The sequence below is a fragment of the Electrophorus electricus genome, chromosome 14 (genome assembly GCF_013358815.1).
Source record: "Electrophorus electricus isolate fEleEle1 chromosome 14, fEleEle1.pri, whole genome shotgun sequence".
Classification (NCBI taxonomy): Eukaryota; Metazoa; Chordata; class Actinopteri; order Gymnotiformes; family Gymnotidae; genus Electrophorus; species Electrophorus electricus.
Genome location: NC_049548.1, coordinates 11076981 through 11096491, shown reverse-complemented (window position 1 = coordinate 11096491; position 19511 = coordinate 11076981). Strand labels below are relative to the sequence as shown.

Genomic DNA, 19511 nt, shown 5'->3' with positions numbered 1-19511 from the left:
GTAATAGCACTCTGACTTCAGTTTGTATCGTCTCTTGGCTTCCTTGAAGGCTCTACATAGGTCATACCTTACCTTTTTGTAGTCATCAGCATCAGCAACTGGATTTTCGCTTACACATGGATGATGCCCTTTCTCGTTTACTCTAAATCAACTCACAGTCCAATTGGCTCAATAGCTCTTTACACGGATGATGAAGCTTAACTGTTTCCCCTTCCAACCTTGCTTGAAACCTGGGTGTCAACTCAATCTCATTCAAAACTCTCATTCATGTCAATGCTGTTGTTAAAACTACTTTCTTCCACAACACTGCAAAGATCAAAGCAACTCATCTATCAGTCATCTGTTGCTGAGTCTCTTATTCTTGCCTTTGTACTGCAACTGACTGTAACTGACAGAGGAGAGAAATTTTGCCACTCCTCCCTACCTGAGCACAGCCATTTGGTTTTCTCAGGCTCATCTGCAATCTCACAATTATAGGGTGCACTGTTTTCTGTTGCAAGACTCAGTAGCCTCTTTCAAAAACACCCACTTTTTTTTCAGCAGCACATTACACCCATCTTATGTAACCTCAATTGTCTTCTGGTTAAATATCGCATTCATTTCACAATGCTCCTCTTCACATTCAGTCTTGCTGCCTCTCATCTCTTTGCACTCATTCATCCCTCTACCCTTACCCATGCTCTCCTTGGATAGTCTGTCAGCTGCCCCATATGCCAACCTCCACTCTTCTCGTGATTGAGCCTCGTCTAGATTTGCTCACCATCTATGGAATCATCATCACCACCAACCCCACCCCCTACCCCACCTTCTATGTTCTTACATTGCACATATACTGTTTGGGATTTCCTTGTTGTGTTTTTGCATGCTGTGGGTTTTTTATAGCCTATGGATTTAATGTAGCTTTCCTACACATGGCCTCGTTTAAGGGAGTAGTCTTTAAACTAACAATTGCAAGAATTCTGGGTACATAATACACAATACATCAAAAACATAATGAAATTCTTTAAAATGTTATCAGAAATTATCAATCCACTTAGCACAAAAAGGCACATCAGCTAATAAAAATAAAAGAATCAAAAAAGCATGCCTGTGTGCTGCTAACTTTAGTAAACTCTAAGCCAAACATAAATAGTTGTTTCACTTAGTCATAGTTAGCAACATTTAAAGTTCTTCTTAAATATCCATCATGTATAATAAAGGTACAAACATGCTAGAGAGGTAGCAATGCAACATGATACATGTTTATACCGTATTTTGAAAAACAAACATCGATGGCAACGTAACCGTCCAACCATACACAGAACACAACTTGCAAATCTCATTTTAGGGAGCAGTGTTATCAAGACATACAAATGCTGATAGGAGAGATTTTCAGACACTGTACTCATGTACAATTCAGTTTGGAACTAAACTAGTCCATGTCCTACATCTCCATCTCCATCTGGAGTGAAAATCCCAGGTGCTAGGGATGGCATGAAAAAGTCTCTCTTACTCACACACACACACACACATACGCACGCACACACCTTGAAGATGCACATGAGTTACACGCATGTGCACACCTTGAAGATGCACACCACTTACATGCGTGCATGAATACACGCACGCACACACATGCACGCATGCACGCACGCAGCGATTTAGTAAACAGATGATCAACTAGTGAGAAATGTATTATGCAATAGTGACTCAGTATCTTGAACACTTTAATTACTGTAGCATTGATCTGACAGGAACAGAGCTGCAGATGGTTCCTGAATATCAAACTTCCATAATTACAATGTTGCAGTGGGCTCAGCACAGCCAAGCATAGCACAGCCAAGCTCAGCACACCAGCTATTCCAGAAACATGCTGAGATTCCAGCACCAATACATTAACTGATCTCAAAATAAAGGAATATATATTAATTATATTCACTCTTTGACTGATTTATATATGATTACTTCAAGGAAATGTATACATCTTACATCAGAAAAATGATTAAGCATCCAACATCATCCAATAAATGAAAATAAGCATCAAAATCATTATCCAGCTCAGGTCAACCTACAATGTATCTGTGATGCGTGCATACGCAAGTCACTCCCTATCCTGGACTCCATTTCCCAGCATCCACCTGATAGCAGCCCTCCCATCAATCAATCAAGTTATTCCAATAGTCACAAGCACATTGGATCTGCCTCTCCTGATTTCTGACTCATTCCACCTGTTCCTTATTTATTACCTATCTATTTAAAACTGTTTGTTCCCAAACATACTTTGCAAAGTATTGCCATGATCATTACATACATACTGAGTCTTATTCCTTTTTGTATCTCCAGTTACTGACCTGTTTTGCTGCCTAGTTTTTGTCTCTGTTTAATCCCTATCTGTTGGGATTGTTTTGCTGAACTGACATTTGTCTCTGTACCTTTTGGACTGTTTCACCGATTACCACTCTCCCTGCTCCATGTACGCTGGTTGTCTCATCTCGGTTTATCAATCTCTGCATGGCTAACAACTCTGACTCTGCATTATCCCTCTGTCAATAAAACCAACTATCTTTCAAATATCTGCAAGTGTCTAGTTCTGGCCCAGTTCATTACAGAATACTTCGCACTCATGCAGTCAGCAGATATAGATGCTCTTTCTTCCGTCATCACCAGCCAAGGGAAACTCCTAGGATGGCATCACCAAATGTTCGAGGGGATGGCCTAATCTGTTACTGCTCTGATGCAGAAACAGGGCAAACAGCACAAACTACAGCTCTAATGGGGAGTTACTTTCCAAGATACAAGAAAGTAATCATTCAGTAGCAGTCTATGCCTTAGAGTTTTGTACATTAGCAGAGGGCAGTGGCTAGAATAAACCAGCGTTGTTAGTGGCCTTTCTACAAAAAGACATTCTACAAAAAACATGACAAATTCAGAGTGGACTGTACTAGCGTCCACCTGCACAGGCTTGGTGAGAGAAAATAACCCCCTCTCCTATTGGTCTACCATCCAAAGCGGACAGATTCATGGGCATGTGGAGGTCATCTAAGGAAATACCAAGATGGTGAGCTAGTTTGGATAAAAATTTCCCTCAGCACCCAAATCGATCAATGCTGGAACAGACACAGGAATAGGGCAGTACAGGGTATCTAATATGAGATACCCAAAAGGTCTTTATGGAGGAAGACCTAAAAAAAAAAAAAAAAAAAAAAAACCCTCTATGTCTAGATTTTACACAGCCATTGAAAGTCCTCTACTCAACACCAGCAGCATTCTCTGAGCTCAGAGAAGTATTCAGTAAAAAAAAAACCACTACCTGTCTTCCTCCATAAAGATCTTTTGACTGCGCTATCGACTTTGTTGATGGCTCAGTGCTTCCTAAGTCCAAAATTTATTTTCTTACACTGAGCAATAAGCAAACCGAGGTTTACATGCAAGAGGCTTCAGCACAGCAGTTCATCTGACCTTTCACATCACCTGCTGCTGCTGGATTTTTCTGTGTCTCTAAGAAGGATGGTGGACTAAGATCATGTAAAATACCTTTATCCCCTGCCTTTGGTCCGGGTGGCACTAGAACTATGTGGATTGTCCTATTTCACAAAGGTAGATCACAGACGTGCCTAGAACCTTGTGCGGATAAAGGAAGGGCACAAATGGAAAATGGCATTTCATCACCAATACTGAACACTACGAATACATGGTAATGCGTTTCGGTCTCTCTAACACTCCTTCTGTATTCCAAGCATTCATCAACAACGTCCAGGGTAATATGTTAGGAAAATATGTCATAGCTTACATTAATGACATTTTCATTTATTCACCTGATGGCATTAAAAATTAGCAGCGCTAATGGAACTGTCAGGGGCGGTAAGAAGATTGAAGCGGTTACCCAATGGGCAATCCCTACCTCTGTTAAGGATCTACAACAGTTTCTGGGATTTGTACATTTCTACAGGCACCTCATCAGGAACTACAGAAGTACCTTTGCTCCTCTCACTGCTCTCCTTAAATCTTCCACTAAGCAAATACTATGAAATCCCCAAGCTAATGCTGCTTTGATTTCATAAAAAGAATATTTCACTATAGGCACCATACTCAAACATTCCAACCTATCCAGACCATTTGTGATAGAAGTAGATGCAGCCGACATGGGCGTTGGGGCGGTCTTATCCCAGCACCTGAGGAAACCTGAGAAACTCCACCCTGTGGCATTTTATTGTCACAAACTTACATTAGCAGATAGGAATTACAGAACAGGCGATCATGAGCTTCTTGCTGACTAGGGATAATTCAATCCAATTGTAGTTTCTTAAAAATAAGATAGGTACACACGTATAACAGGCATGCAGCAAAATCATGCAGCAAAATCCCCCAAATAATACGTTTAATTCTACAGATTGGTGAGTCACAAAGGTGTAACAAAATAACAGTTGTGGCAGCGAAGTAGCCAGAAGGAACGGTGCACAAATAACCCAGCAGGCCTAGTCATTTTGAGAAAAGGAGTAAACTCTGTGACAAGTCCAAGCACTCAGTTGAAGAAGGTTTCAAGCTAAATAAATTGAAATCTGTTCCTACAAAATTGCATAAGCTCAAGGAAAGCAGTGGATCAAAACACCCAACCTTCTCCAGTCAGCAATCTCTACACCTAACAGTGAGAACAGCTTGTGCAAATCAATCAGTAGGAGGCAGCAACTCAAACCTCATAAAATCTGACCTGGGAAACCTGCTAGTTAAATTTGGCAGTTCCGAATGATGTGTGGCCAGCCTTTAGAGAGTATTATCCACTGTGGCAACTGTATCAAAATGAAAGCTAAACACATATAATGTGCTTATTAATATACAGGGCCTTGATATACACACGTGGACTCTATTTGCTAATTTGGTGACCTTTGAAGGCAGTTGGTCACACTGGATGTTATTTAGGGGTATCAGAGTACAGGGGGCTGAATACAAATGCAGATTTTTCCAGATTTTTATTTATTAAAACATTTGAAAACCATGTATCGTTTTCTTTTCACTTCACAATTACTTACTACTTTGTGTTCGTTTATCACATAAAATCCCAATGAAATACATTTGAGTTTGTAGGTGTAACATGAAAAAATGTGGAAAAGTTCAAGGTTTATGAATACTTTTTCAAGGCCCTGTAGGAGCTGACTGCTCATGTATAGTTATTCCACTTTGCTGGCAAATGAGAAGATAAAGTCAAAGTAACAGGGACGGCCTAATGACAGGTACACACACAGTAACTATTCACTTAGATTTAGGTGCAGTGGTAAATGGAGAACTGTTTTGGTGTCTTCCAGGGAATTCAAAAGGAATGAACATCGTACAGAAGTATGGGTATATTTATTTATTGTTCAAAAAAACAAGCAGAAAAATGACTAATTAAACCATTAGGGGAAAGTTGAATATAAACTGTTTCTGAACTAGATCTGATTCAACAATTAATAAACAGGAGCACATTCAGGCAAAAGACAAAAACGATTGGATGATGTAAATCTGCACTGAAAAAAATCCACCTCCACCACAAAAACTGTAAAAAAGGTAAAGCTGAGGCTAAGGCAGCAGCTCATTAAGTTGTTGAGCAACTTGAAAGTAGAGGCACAGTCAGACAATATAGCTCTATAAGTAACTCATCTGTTTATCCTGTTCCAAAGCCAAAAAGCATGTGACGGCTCACAGCTAAATCACTATCATATTCTGCCTAAATCCATTTCAATTGTCACTACTCCATCAAACATCCTAAGTGAGTTAACAACAGAAGCAAGAAAAGCAAACTACACAACCAAGCTGGCTTAAAGTGTAAGACATTGTGAAAAGGTTTTGGTCACACCAAGTCAGAAAACAGGATCAGTGGAAACTAGTGTTTACTGTTAATCAGATACAATATACATGGGTGGGCCTCCACAATAGTCCAGCTATTTTCCACTGTTCAGTCATCTTATAACTGCTGATCGGCTGGGAGAAATGTGATCCATTATGTGGATATCATTTGCACAGGTGACACACTAGAGGACCACCTTACCCTTGACAGATAAGGTACACTCTCAGCAACACTGAAACTAAGACTCCTGCTACAACCTCATCGCCACCCCCAATGTCATCGTCCATCATAATGTTTCCCTGTAAACATTGTCATTACTTAGATTAAGTAAATATCACTCAACCCTATAATGTATATAGTATACTAGAGCCATAAGAAAATCACTTGTTAAGTGACCGGTGAGCCATGCACTCAGCACATTCTGCTGGTTCATTGGATGCTTAAAACAACAGAACTCTGTGGAATTTCAGTCTGTTGTTGTGCACACAATGCAATAGCCAGTACAGATGCTGTTGCAGGGGAAAATCAAGAGTGTATCTGCACAGAGGTTACCTAGAGGGTTAACTAACTTTCAGGCTAGATATATCCCGGTTGTGAACACAGGATCTGCTGTTTAAATGACCTACACACAAGTCAGCTCAGAAGGCAAAACTTGTGGTACTTGAGGTTGTGCATGATTACATAACCATGGAAAGTGTGCAAGTTCTTCACCATGGCAGAGATGCCCATCAAACATTTTGGGATCATTACAGCAATCAGGGATTATCATTTTTTCATCAAATTAAAATATTGTGGCATCCTCAGAGTAGTTATTATGCATTATAAACTGTGTTCACCTGCTTTTCTTATAATTAGTTATTGAAATTGTCCAGATTTTCCACTGATCAAGGACTATCCAGAGCAAGAATTTTGATCAGATGTTAAACCTAATGAATTTGGAGAAAAAATTGTCAGCAGATATTGCAAAAACAGGTATTGCATCTCTTTTGTTGAGATCTGTATGCTACAGTTGTGTGAGCAAGTGCTGATGCATCCAACATGTTTAGAATCTAAAGAAATTGGATTTAATATTTCACTCTGCTATTGACAAAGCTAAAAATGACACGCACAATCATGCATTTTGTTACCTATTAAAAACAGCAAAAGAGAAGAAATCACACATCTGAGTCCGTTTACTTAACAATTTGACGTGATTTACTGTAGGTGTGTGATTGTTCATGATCATGAGAAAGCCCCTAACTGCTGGTGGTTAAGATAAATTATCTAGGGTTCAGTTCCTGGTGTGGAGCTCTGGAGTTCAGCAAAGAATAGTGATTTCCCAGCTGGAAAACAGACTAAACCTTGTAATGAGCTGCTGAGACGGATCTGGGTGTTTGAGTAGACAAATCAGTGAACTGTGCTGGGCCCTGGCCTGTTGGGCACAGTCAAGGAGACTACACACCAGCAATGAAGCTTGTGTGTGTGTGTGTGTGTGTGTGTGTGTGTGTGTGTGTGCGCACACGCGTGCGCGCACATGTGTCCACCATCTGTGCAAATTAACAAAACATACACATGCATACATATACGCATGCACACATACACCCACCAGCTTCTCATACAATATACTTCACAAATGACACAGAAAGAGCTACGAGTTCATGAGTTAGTAAAATGAGAGCAAACACTCAAAAATCTTTCAGATCTTATCACCTTAATGAAACAGATGGAATTTTTCCAACACCAACTATTTACACACACACACACACACACACACACACACACACACACACACACACACACACACACGCACACACACACAAAAAGCTTTCTCTGGAAGACCTGTTAAAATGGGACATGCAGACACCAATCTAATCTCCATTTTCCATTTTCCCCCCAGACTAAATGGGCAGTCTAATTATATCAAGTCCATTTTCTACAGACTTCCCAAAGAGAGAGAAATCTACTGAAAGACACTCAAAGAAGTGTTGTTCAGTCAAACCCTGCTGGGTGATGATTTATGTGGCTTGTTATGCTGCTTTTCATCTCATGACCCTTTTTTTAATTTTAAAATATTCAGAAAGCAGCAATACTAGCAGCACCCAAGCAGGTCAATCCACTTAAGAGCTCCAACACCTCCCTGGGCCAAAACAATCAGAGTCTCGCAACAGCTTACTTCCCTTCAGTTCCAAGGGACCCTTTCACCCAGTACATGGATCAAATAATTTAGTACAAGGCTAAGAGACATTTAAGACACTTACTCAGCATTCACTGGCCATCAAACCATCAAAGAGTGAAGAGTCCAGAGTGAAGCTAGCAGTACATAAACTAGCAGTACAGACTGACAGATTCAGTACTGGTAGTTTTTACATGAGGGAAATGAGAGATAATTTACAGGGATAACATGAGCCTTAATCATCTAGCTATCTCAAGCACTGAAGAGGTGACCGGGACCTCCAATTTAACAAGTAGCGGTCTAATCCTGAACATGGTGGTTGTGATCTATTTACTGAAAGGGTGTAGGGTTTTCTGTTGGTTCTACTGTCATTTTCTTCCTTGTATCAACAATAAAAACATGAGTGGTTTAATGTATGCAAATGTATTTTATTAATCTCCATAATCTAAAATGGATTTTCCATGTTGGAAAACATGACATGGTATGATTGCTTAACATTGTTTCCTAGCCATTCAGCCATGGTGATGTAGCCATGGTGATGTAGCCCCCCCCCAAAAAAAAAGCAGGAAAAAGCATTTGATGGAAGATTACAGAAAAACAATGACTTTGCATTTCAAATAATGATACTGATGAAACATGTAAAAGACAAGCAGGAACATAAACCAACAAGCTAAAAAGCACACGTGTTTGAGTTACAAATAGTAATTCTAAACTTTAATGCATGTAGAATAAATCAAAGATTTCCAGCAGAAATTGGTGTCTACAATATTAAAGGCCTTGCACATTATTTTCCTCCTTACTCATAATATTATATTAACAGGACGTATGTGATTATCTTTATACCTATGCATTTATTGGGCACTGCAGAGAGCACAAAATAACCTAAAATGTTATATATATATATATATATATATATATATATATATACACATACACACACATATACATACACATACATATATATATATATATACACACACATACATATACATACATATATATACATACATACATATATACACATACATACATATATATACATGTATGTATGTGTATATGTGTATATATGTATATATGTATGTGTATATATGTATGTATGTATGTGTATGTATATGTGTGTGTATGTATATGTGTATATATATATATATATATATATATATATATATATATATATATATATATATATATATATATATATATATATATATATATATATATATATATATATATATATATATGTGCCTCATCACCGGTGCATGCGCAGGGCCCACCATAGAACAGCGCTCTCTCATCATCACGGAGAGTGATGTGAGGAGAGTGTTTAAAAGGGTGAATACCAGGAAAGCGGTGGGACCAGACGGTATCTGCGGGAGGGTCCCACCGCCTGCGCAGATCAGCTAGCCCCGGTATTCACCAACATCTTCAATCTCTCCCTGACGCTCCGTATCATCCCGTCCAGCTTCAAGCGATCCACCATTGTCCCCATCCCGAAGAAACCTCGACCCTCCGACCTCAATGACTACTGCCCTGTTGCCCTCACATCGGTTGTGATGAAGTGCTTTGAAAAGCTAGTCAGAGATTTCATCACATCTTCACTGCCAGCCTCCATGAACCCACTGCAGTTTGCAATCCGCCACAACCACACCACTGATGACGCAACTGCACATCTGCTCCACACCACAATGACCCGCCTGGACGAAGGCAGGGGAAATTATGTTAAAATGCTGTTTGTCCACTACAGTTCAGCATTTAACACTATCATCCCCTCCCTACTCACTAGTAAGTTGGAGGATCTAGGACTGCATACATCCCTGGATCTCCAACTTCCTAAACAGACAGACCACAATCAGTACGGGTGGGCAACTGTGCCTCATCACCCTCACCCGCACTGGAGCTCCTCAGGGTTGTGTCCTAAGCCCCCTGCTCTACTCACTGTACACCTACGACTGCACAGCCACTTCCAGCTCCACCATCATTGTCAAGTTTGCTGACGACACTGTCATCATGAGCCTGATCTCGGACAACGATGAGAGGGCCTACCTGGAGGAGGTTAAATACCTGAAAACTGGTGCCAGGAAAATAATCTCCTCCTAAACGTCAGTAAGACAAAGAAGCTGATTGTGGATTGCAGCAAGAAGCAGAAGCGGCACTACCAACCTGTGAGGATCAGTGGAACCACGGTGGAGAGAGTAGATAGTTTCAGGTACCTTGGTATTCACATCTCGCAGGACCTGTCCTGGTCCCGCCATACCAACTCCCTGGCAAAGAAGGCTTGTCAGCGTCTTTACCACCTCAGACGCCTAAGAGACTTCAGACTGCCCTCCAAGGTACTGCGGAACTTCTACACCTGCACTATTGAGAGCATCCTCACAGGGAATATCACAGTCTGGTTTGGGAATAGCACCAAGCAGGACAGACAAGCACTCCAAAGGGTAGTGCGTTCAGCAGAGTGCATCACTCACACGGAACTTCCTGACCTGCAGACCATCTACTACAAGCGGTGCCAGACTAAGGCCAGGAGGATTGTGAAGGACCCCACCCATCCCAACAATAGGTTCTTCTCTCTGTTGAGGTCAGGGAGGCGCTTTCGTTCCCTGAAGACCAAGACAGAGAGACTGAAGAGGAGCTTCTTCCCACAGGCCATTCAGGCCCTGAATCAGGGAAACTGATAAACTGTGGGGACCACCACCACCGTGTAACATAAGTGTGTGTATATATATATATATATATATATATATATATATATATATGTGTGTGTGTGTGTATATATATATATATATATATATATATATATATATATATATATATATATATATATATATATATATATTCAATTACTACCATGCAACATAAAAAATGTAAATATGTCATTTTACAAAATGGATCTGTACATTCTGTACATTGTGTACATATATATACACACAACCATATACATTGTACATTGTGTATATAAACATAATATACATATATTGTACATACACTGTTAATATATTTTTGTACATATATAGAATATATATTTCTCTATGCACCCCTGTTTTCTTTTTCCTCAGTTTGGACAGAGCACTTTCAACCATTTCACTGCGAGTTATACTGTGTATGACTATGTATGTGACAAATAAACCAAATTTTTGGTTTATTCCCTGGACCAAGGGAACCAAACTACAGTGACTAAGATATTATTATTATTATTATTATTACTATTATTATTAACATGCCCATAATGACCAAAAAATGATTTACATTTAAAAAAAAAAACTATTAAATTTGCATCTTATACAGTTTACATTTGGTAAAATGTAATGTCAAAATGAAACAGGTTAATCCTTCATTCCCAAGTACAATTTCATTGTTTAGAACAGCCACAAAGCTGCAAAACACTAAAATCAGAAACAAAAATGACAGGACAGCCATCAATAGTCCTCACCCAGTGATTTCTGCTCTGCAGTGACTTTTAGATTTAATAGCCCAAAGGAGAAAGCTATGCTGTTTCTCAGATGTCACTACTGGGCAAATCTGCGACCAGGTTCTAGGCTACTTTCCTTAATACTAAATTAGCTCTGTGTACAGGAATTAGCTCTGAGCTGGAACAGGCCATAAAGTGTCTGACAAACATGCGTGCACACACACTGGCTACTGTTACCATGGCTACAGACCAAGCCAGGTAAACACAGTAATGCACTATACTATTTTTTATGGAAAGAAAGACAATAGACTCACCAAAACACGAACATGTGCATGCGTGCAAGCGCGTGCGCACGCACACACACACACACACACACAAGTGTATTACAGTGTTCAATTATGATCTTCATTCATCTCTCAGCAACTGAGGGATCACAGAATCACCATTTACACCAATTATTCCACCCACCCACCCACCCACTCTCGCATGTCCAAGTGAACCTATGCATGTGCATATATGGACACACTCACTCACACACACAGCACTTTACACATGAGCTCCTACTTCAACCTTCTTATGACCCTAACTGCATACCGCAGACCATTGAATTCTATAATATTTACCCACTGTAGATTAACTCAGCATAAAAACACTTCATTTACATCATGAATTTAATTTTACACACAACACACTGCAACAACTCGGATGCACACTGTTCTGACCAGTTCATATGAGACCACCATGAGATGTGAGAGCAGGCTAAAGGAAGAAGCTAGAGAATCTCAGATCACTGCAACATGCTTTGTACATTTGTGAGCCCTTGATAAATATTATGGATACAGGCCTGTATTATTTTTAATAAAATGTCATGTGAGCACTGTGATTCATCACAACAAGCAGAGACGCTCCCTCACAGGATCTGAGACTGGCCAGGATACTCATAAGCATACATCAAAAATTCTGTGATGTGTCAGATATCAGTATCACAGATGCCAGCATTGATGTCAAATAACAAACAATACACATATGTACAGCCCAGTAAAAGGAGGCGCTCCTTCTGGACCTGTGACCTCTAATTTCACACAATCAGTCTATGCTGTGGAATGCTAAATCTCCTAATCCTGACACATGATGGAAGGAAACTCACTCTGAGCTCTGACCCATTTAAACATGAACTGCCTTTCTAAAGAAGCACATTAATCCCATACAGATGTAAACATGACTATCCTTGAACAATGGATGCATTATTGAGTGACAGTGCTCCAAGTGACCTCTTCTGGGCAATGCTACACTCTATCAACATAAGCCATCATGCAAATAGTTTTGTCTCACTCCAGGAGAGAGGTCATACATCTTTGCTCTCTCTTTCACCAACCCTTCCTCAGTCATTTTTCCTGAGTCAAGAGAGAACACACATTCTAGTTTTAATAACCATACTTAAGTAGCTAGGTAATAAACACCAACACAGAGGGCTGCAGCTATGGTAATGTGATAACTGCGGCATTCATATTGCTCATACAGAGGGCCTTACCAAATCAGCCTTTTCCCCAGCACTATATTTACGGTGAAATGCAGGAAAACCAGAAGAAAAATGGCCGGATGCATGATTTAACGAGACAGTGCAGACTTCAATGCCAGAGCTCACTACTCCCATGTAAAACGAGAACATCACTACGGAGGGTAGTAATACTAAATTAAAACGTACTAAAAGTAGTAATATAGCTAGCTAAAATGTTATGCATTTTTTTACGTACTGAAGTTCAACGTTTGATTTCTGATGTAGCTTAACATTTAATAAACACTGACTTTCCTGGTTTTGGTTAGATTTACAAACATCGCTATTAGTTTTTGGAAGTGGGGTGAGGGTCCGGCATCTTGATAAACTCACATTATCGTGGCACTCACATTATCATCGACGAGAGGTAACCGTATCAAAACAAGGACAAGAAAGACACTCACTCTGTCTTTCTCTCAACACACATACATACACTCACACCCACAGAGACAGAGAGAAAGCAAGCGCATGTATGGCTCAAGAAGGAATTATGAGGCAAAATATGATATGAAGATGTCAGAGGTAAGGAGAGGTGGGACTTACCAGCATGCGTCCAGTCAGGTTCTGGGCACAGATCATGACCCCAGCCCAGTCCTTCACTGAAGTCATCCAATCAACCGGAAGCTCCATATGCTCATGGTCTTCCTCCTGTGTACCCTCACCTGGACAGTCAGTAGTCTCAGTGGGGTCACGGACACCCTGGGCTTCCTATACACAAATAAAAATGTGAATACTGTATTACAGTGCATTGAGTTTCTTTTGTGCTCATCTTTATTTTTACCCTTTAAAAACTCTTCTAGAACTGACAGCACACAAACACACACACACACACACACACACACACACACACACACAACCACCCCCCCACACACAATGTCAACATCAAAGGACTCCTGGCACAATGAAATGGGTACAGGGTATGTCTTACAAAGCTCAAAGACAACAAATCTCAGAAGCCATGTTCAGTGTGAGCCCATTGGGGAAAGAAAGCATAGCAGCTTTTTGCAGGCTGTAGAGTACAGTGCAGCTCTGCTACAGAGGGAGAGCGCGAGTGAGCGACCAAGCATAAGCAGCGCTACCATGGGAGCAGGGAATGCAGCCATCCCAGGGCCCATGCTCAGTATGTGCCACATACAGAGCTACTTCTTGGCTGGTGAGGAGGAGTAGATCAAACTGAACTGTCTGCTCTGAGGAGAGGCTACTCAGGCCAACAAGCAGGGATGGCTTGACCCTCACATACACAGTGCCCATACCAGCCATTTTATCACCAGTTTCTTGGGGGCAATACTTTCATATGATCTGATACGACTGACATGAGACTCAACGAATATGAACACATAACGATCACAAAGTTAATTTTATCCATCTCTCTCTCCTTTCTGTACTGCTTCTCTCTCTTTTTTCCATGATCCATGATGAATATATGAGTCTCCAACTGGCACTTCACCACATTTATCTAACTGATTCTGTCTCATAATGCTGAAGTCTTCCAAGCTAGGTCCTCTCATTAAAGGGCAGTTCAAATGCCTGTTTGCCACACTGCTGGCATCAGGTTAGCTTAAAGCCTCACACAGACCACACTCAATTTTATGGACTCTGTCACTAGCCAGAGAGAGATGGACAGGGCAGGGAGGGCATGGTTAGGATTCCCACAATGTCGTGCACCTTCCCGCAGACTGAAAACAGTTTAAAAGCCAATGTGTAATGTACTGTTTATTTTGGATTTTTGTTTTGTTTTTGTCATGCAGTCTTTCTGTTAGTTAATTACTGAGTTAGAAGTGTGTTTCCGTCATTGTGGTGAGTTTTTCAGTGAACAGCCCTCACCCACTTTTCTGTTAGACTCAGTACTGTTCTGGATGTCTCTGCCGCATGTGAACTCTGCAATAAAGTGGTCCTCGTGAGCAGAAAAGGCTTCTGTCTCTTTTTCCATGCAACATTAACAGGATCACAAGGAAAACTAATCAGACACTTTGTCATCTATAACAATTTAAGTAATATCTGTATTATATGCATGTAAGATATTTATAGTGTTTAAAAAAGGATTCATTTATTTTACTCACATTGTCCATTTAAAATATAACAAAGAACAATTTTCAGAAAGTACTCTAACATAAAAACTAGAGCCACACTGCCAATGTCAGGTCTCTGCTCTAACCTTATCCAGAGAACAGGAAGGGCGAGTGTTAGAGCAGCTACTGTATCATTACTGTCACTTTGGCTGAGGCAGTAGCTGAGCATGATGTTCATGCATCAACAATTTACAAGATGTTGCATAAAAAAGAGCTTTTATGGAAGAGTGGCAATGAATAAGCCCTTGCTGAAAGAAAAAGAAACAAACAAAAAAAACAACATATATACGCTTGCCTGATAAGAATTTACGCCAAAAATGTGGCAGAAAGTGTTGTGGTGTGATTACAATTGGAACCTTTTGGCTTGGAAATTAGGCAGTATGTGTGGAATAAATGTACCACTTCATATCAGCCAGGAAACACTATGCCAACTGTGAAATGAGGTGGTGGTAACGGTATGTTAGGGGCGTGCTTTTCTGCAGCAGGGCCCGGCAGTGTGCTCAGGACTGACAGAGATGAATGATGCCCGGCACAGATGCATTCTAGATAAAAACCACCTTCCCCTCTTTGAGAAAGCTCAAGCTGGATAGGAAGGTCCCATTTCAACAGGACAATGATACGCATTGCCAAAGCATCACAAGAATGGCTTAAAACAAAGAAAACAGATGTTCTTGAGTGGCTTAGTCACTTCTTGAGAGTCCTGCCCTCAAGTGTCAAATTCTCAAACTTTCCCTCCATTACATATGATGAACTAATTTAGTTAGTCAAAGAAATAATTGTGTAAAACAAGATATTCATGTAAAAATGTAAACAGAATACACCCCTTTTCTATTCAATATTTTATTGCCAATACTTTATTTCATAACAAAAATAAAATGTTTAGTGCAATTTAGATGAAATACTATGTGCAGAAGGAGTAGTTGCATAATCCTTAAAACATGTTTTTATATGTGAATGTTTCTTGATCTGATAATATTGTTCAGAGGTCATCAGAACACAGTGCTCCAGTAAATAGGACTATGAGGGTCCAGAAAGCAAGTTTAACAAATCTCACATTTAACAAATGTCAAAATTCAGCAAATCCAAATTTAATCTCAAACCCTGGCCTAACCCAGCCTGGCACTCCGAAAGTAATGGGCTCCAGTCCAGCAAATTAGAACTTCAGTGCTCCAGATCAGTGAGCTCAGAGTAGACTGAATTTAACTGACATGCGTTCAATGTTAGCTTTAAAAGCCACCATTAATCCAGCATTGATAATGGGATTAAATATGGATGCTAAAAAAAAATGTACAGCTTCTTATTGCACTTTATCAGAACCTGAAATTAAGATCTACACTTTTAAAAAGTAACACAATGTTAGTAAAGTAACCAACATTGTCTTGGCAAAAAAGACACATCCCAGCCTAAAGTTTAATCAATCACCTCATTTGTTGTTTGCTACAATTTTAATGTAGATTGATTGTGTCAGATCAAGACCCCATTCATTTCCATAAATTAAGGAATTCCAGTCTCCTAACAGCCTAACTCTGCATTTATATAGTTCCTTTCTCAGACTCAAGGACATTTTACAGAGAGATGATTTTTTTCAATCACTGATGAGAAGAAGCAGCTCATTTGCGCACAACATACTCTCTATCAGAAACCACAGCCCCTGGGGACTGCATCCAGTGCAGATGAAGAGCAGGAGGTTAAGACCAGGACATACATGCACAAATTCACACAAACAGGTCACATTTATACAGGACAATTTAGAATATCCAATTAACCTAACCTCTATGTTTTTTTGTACTGTGGGAGGAAACCCACACAGACAAAAGGAGAATATGGAAACTCCACCCAGATAAGGAATTGAACCAAAGACTCTAGTACTGAGAGGCAAACATGCTCAACCCAAAGCCACTATGCTGCCTGCTTGTTTTCCCAAGACTCCTTAATCTGGTGTTATGGTACTGATTAGCTAATCCTAAATAGCACAAAATATTTCCAAATAGAATATGAAAATGATATAAGTACATATTTTCCTAGAGATGTGGCAGAATTAAGTGTCCAAAAGATGTGGTCTTGTGCCTTTTTTAACCAGCCTCTTTGGCTTTAATCCCAATTTATGTCTTTTCCCTGAATATAGTAACCATGAGCTTTGACATATGTTTATATACTGTAATGTGTATAAACATGCAAGATTTTCACTATCCTTCACACCTGTGATAGTGAAATCACAATAACAGTAATTTCATTTTAGACATTTGATGGCAGGAAGCAATTAGAAGTAGGAGGATTCACCAAGGCACTATGACCATCCAACCCTCCTGTGACAGGCTAAGAAAACTGGAGTCATCATTAGAAAACTTCATTAGAAAAAAGGTTTCCGGTAGGCATGGACACTTGTTGGATTTAAAACAGATGAGAGGTGACATGTACAAGTGTGGTGAGAGGCAGAGACACTCGGACCTGAAAATCATAATAAAAGGTGATATCTCACACTACCAGTAACAACAAACAAATTGCGGTAAGGCAGGTTGAGAGCAACATCATTAATTACACTGACAATCCCTTCTTATCAAAAACAGCAGCAATAAGCTACACAGAGGTGTGTCTGTGTAACTAGCTATCAGGAGTGAGGCAGCTCATGTTGCATCAGTGGGGTGGGGGAAAGGTGGAGCCATGTAGCTCCTGAGGGATTTTATTTTTAACTACAACAACTGCAGAGTCCTGAATACCTGCATATAGATAAGTGTATTCGGCTCTCAGTCCATCCCACAGACCAGCTGATAGACCAGTTTTCAGTCTAGCTCACAGAACAGATCTCAGACCCGCTAAATTCACACAAAAAGATCACAGATCTACACTCAATCAAGCTCATAGACTAGCCCACATATCAGTTTTCAGTCCAACACAGTCCAGCTCACAGCCCTTTTCTCTCCCTATGACTCCCACTTCAGTCCCTGGGTGAGAAGTGAACAGCGGAACAGGTGACTTAAAACCTCAACACACCAGGGAGGCCACACTCGCTGTGTGAACTACACCAAGCTTCACTGTTTACACTCCAACAGATTATTTTATTAGCTACTGCAATTTAATGCTACTTTCTGCAAAGGAAATGCCCCACTGAGCAAGACAAGGTCCCGGTCTAATTTGGCCTGTGCTAGGGATTGACAGAACAGGAGAATGTTACACACCTATCAAAAGAACATTGGAGAACCGACCATGACCTTTAGAGTGATGAAGCCATGTCAAAAAGTACAAAACTGCATCACTGTCTGGTTTACCCTAAATTAATACAGATTAAATAATCATTTTATGCAATTACTTTATCAAAATGGCTACTGATGATAAAAGTAAATTTTATTATTTCTATGCCATAAATACTTCACATTTCATTTATATACACACATTCCGTTGGCCCATTTCATTATCCTGCATGTCGGTTACACAAAGACATGACCTTCTTGATGTACAGCATTAAAGCATCTAAGCCATTAAAGCATCTGAACTCCAAGTGGACATGCTGTCAGACTCATGTGCAACTAGCTGTGCATTTGCGTATCAGGCAGGTTACACTCTCCAATTTCTTAAGTGTAATATGTATCTGAGCTTTTTAATTAATCACTGTTTAAATTACACTTTGTAGATTAGACAGAGGCTCAGGCTGTGTGGGTGGTGAGTGTGTACTGTATATGTGTTACAGAGAAACAGAAAAATATGGATGCTGGTTATAAATAAGAATAATGTATAAATCAATATTGTAGAGTGTACATCTATATACACACACACACACACACACACACACACACACACACACACACACACACACACACACAGATGTACACAGACTGGATGCATATAGAAACAACTGTCTAGTGATGTTTTAATTTTAGATGATTTTCCAGCATCCCTGTTACCTAGTCATCTCCACCATGGTTTATATCAAGATATAATACTACTATAATAACTACTCATAATAACAACAGGCCTGAATACATTTGAGAACAAACTAATTGCTGCTTCACAGCCTCCATCAATTTAACTTTTGTAACCTTTTGTACTTTGTCCACGTTTATACTTCATCCATTGTCATCAACAGATATTGACTTTGAGCTGTGGATAATTGGTGTTAAGAGTGAAAGGAAAAGATGTATACAGTGTACCTCAGCCTGGAGGCTGAACATCCATACAGACCTGCAACAGACCAGATGACTTGTCTACAGCGCCACGACCCTTCACACAAATTACCCCCCTACACACACACACACACACACACACACACACACACACACACACACACACACACACACACACACACACACACACACACACACACACACTTCCCCCCTCTCTATTTTAATCATAGCCAATTCTCATCAGTGAGGTTAATCTCCCTATCACACAACAGCTGCCCATCAGGGTGGGCAAGGGCTATGACATGCTTCTTCTGAGCCACATGCTGCCAAACACTACATCTTTTTAAGTTCATTCAACATCAGAGAGTGGTGTAACACACTCAGAGGACAGCTGATGCATGAGCTCACAGACAC

The 19511-nt window shown here is 40.1% G+C and overlaps 1 protein-coding gene across 1 annotated transcript in view; it reads right to left on the bottom strand.

Moving 5' to 3' along the window:
- Positions 1-19511, bottom strand: part of LOC113589032 (calcium-activated potassium channel subunit alpha-1-like) — an 85202-nt gene that overhangs the window by 52172 nt on the left and 13519 nt on the right. The window contains 1 exon segment of the mRNA XM_027028479.2: positions 13454-13618. Coding sequence (XP_026884280.2) covers positions 13454-13618 — 165 coding nt within the window.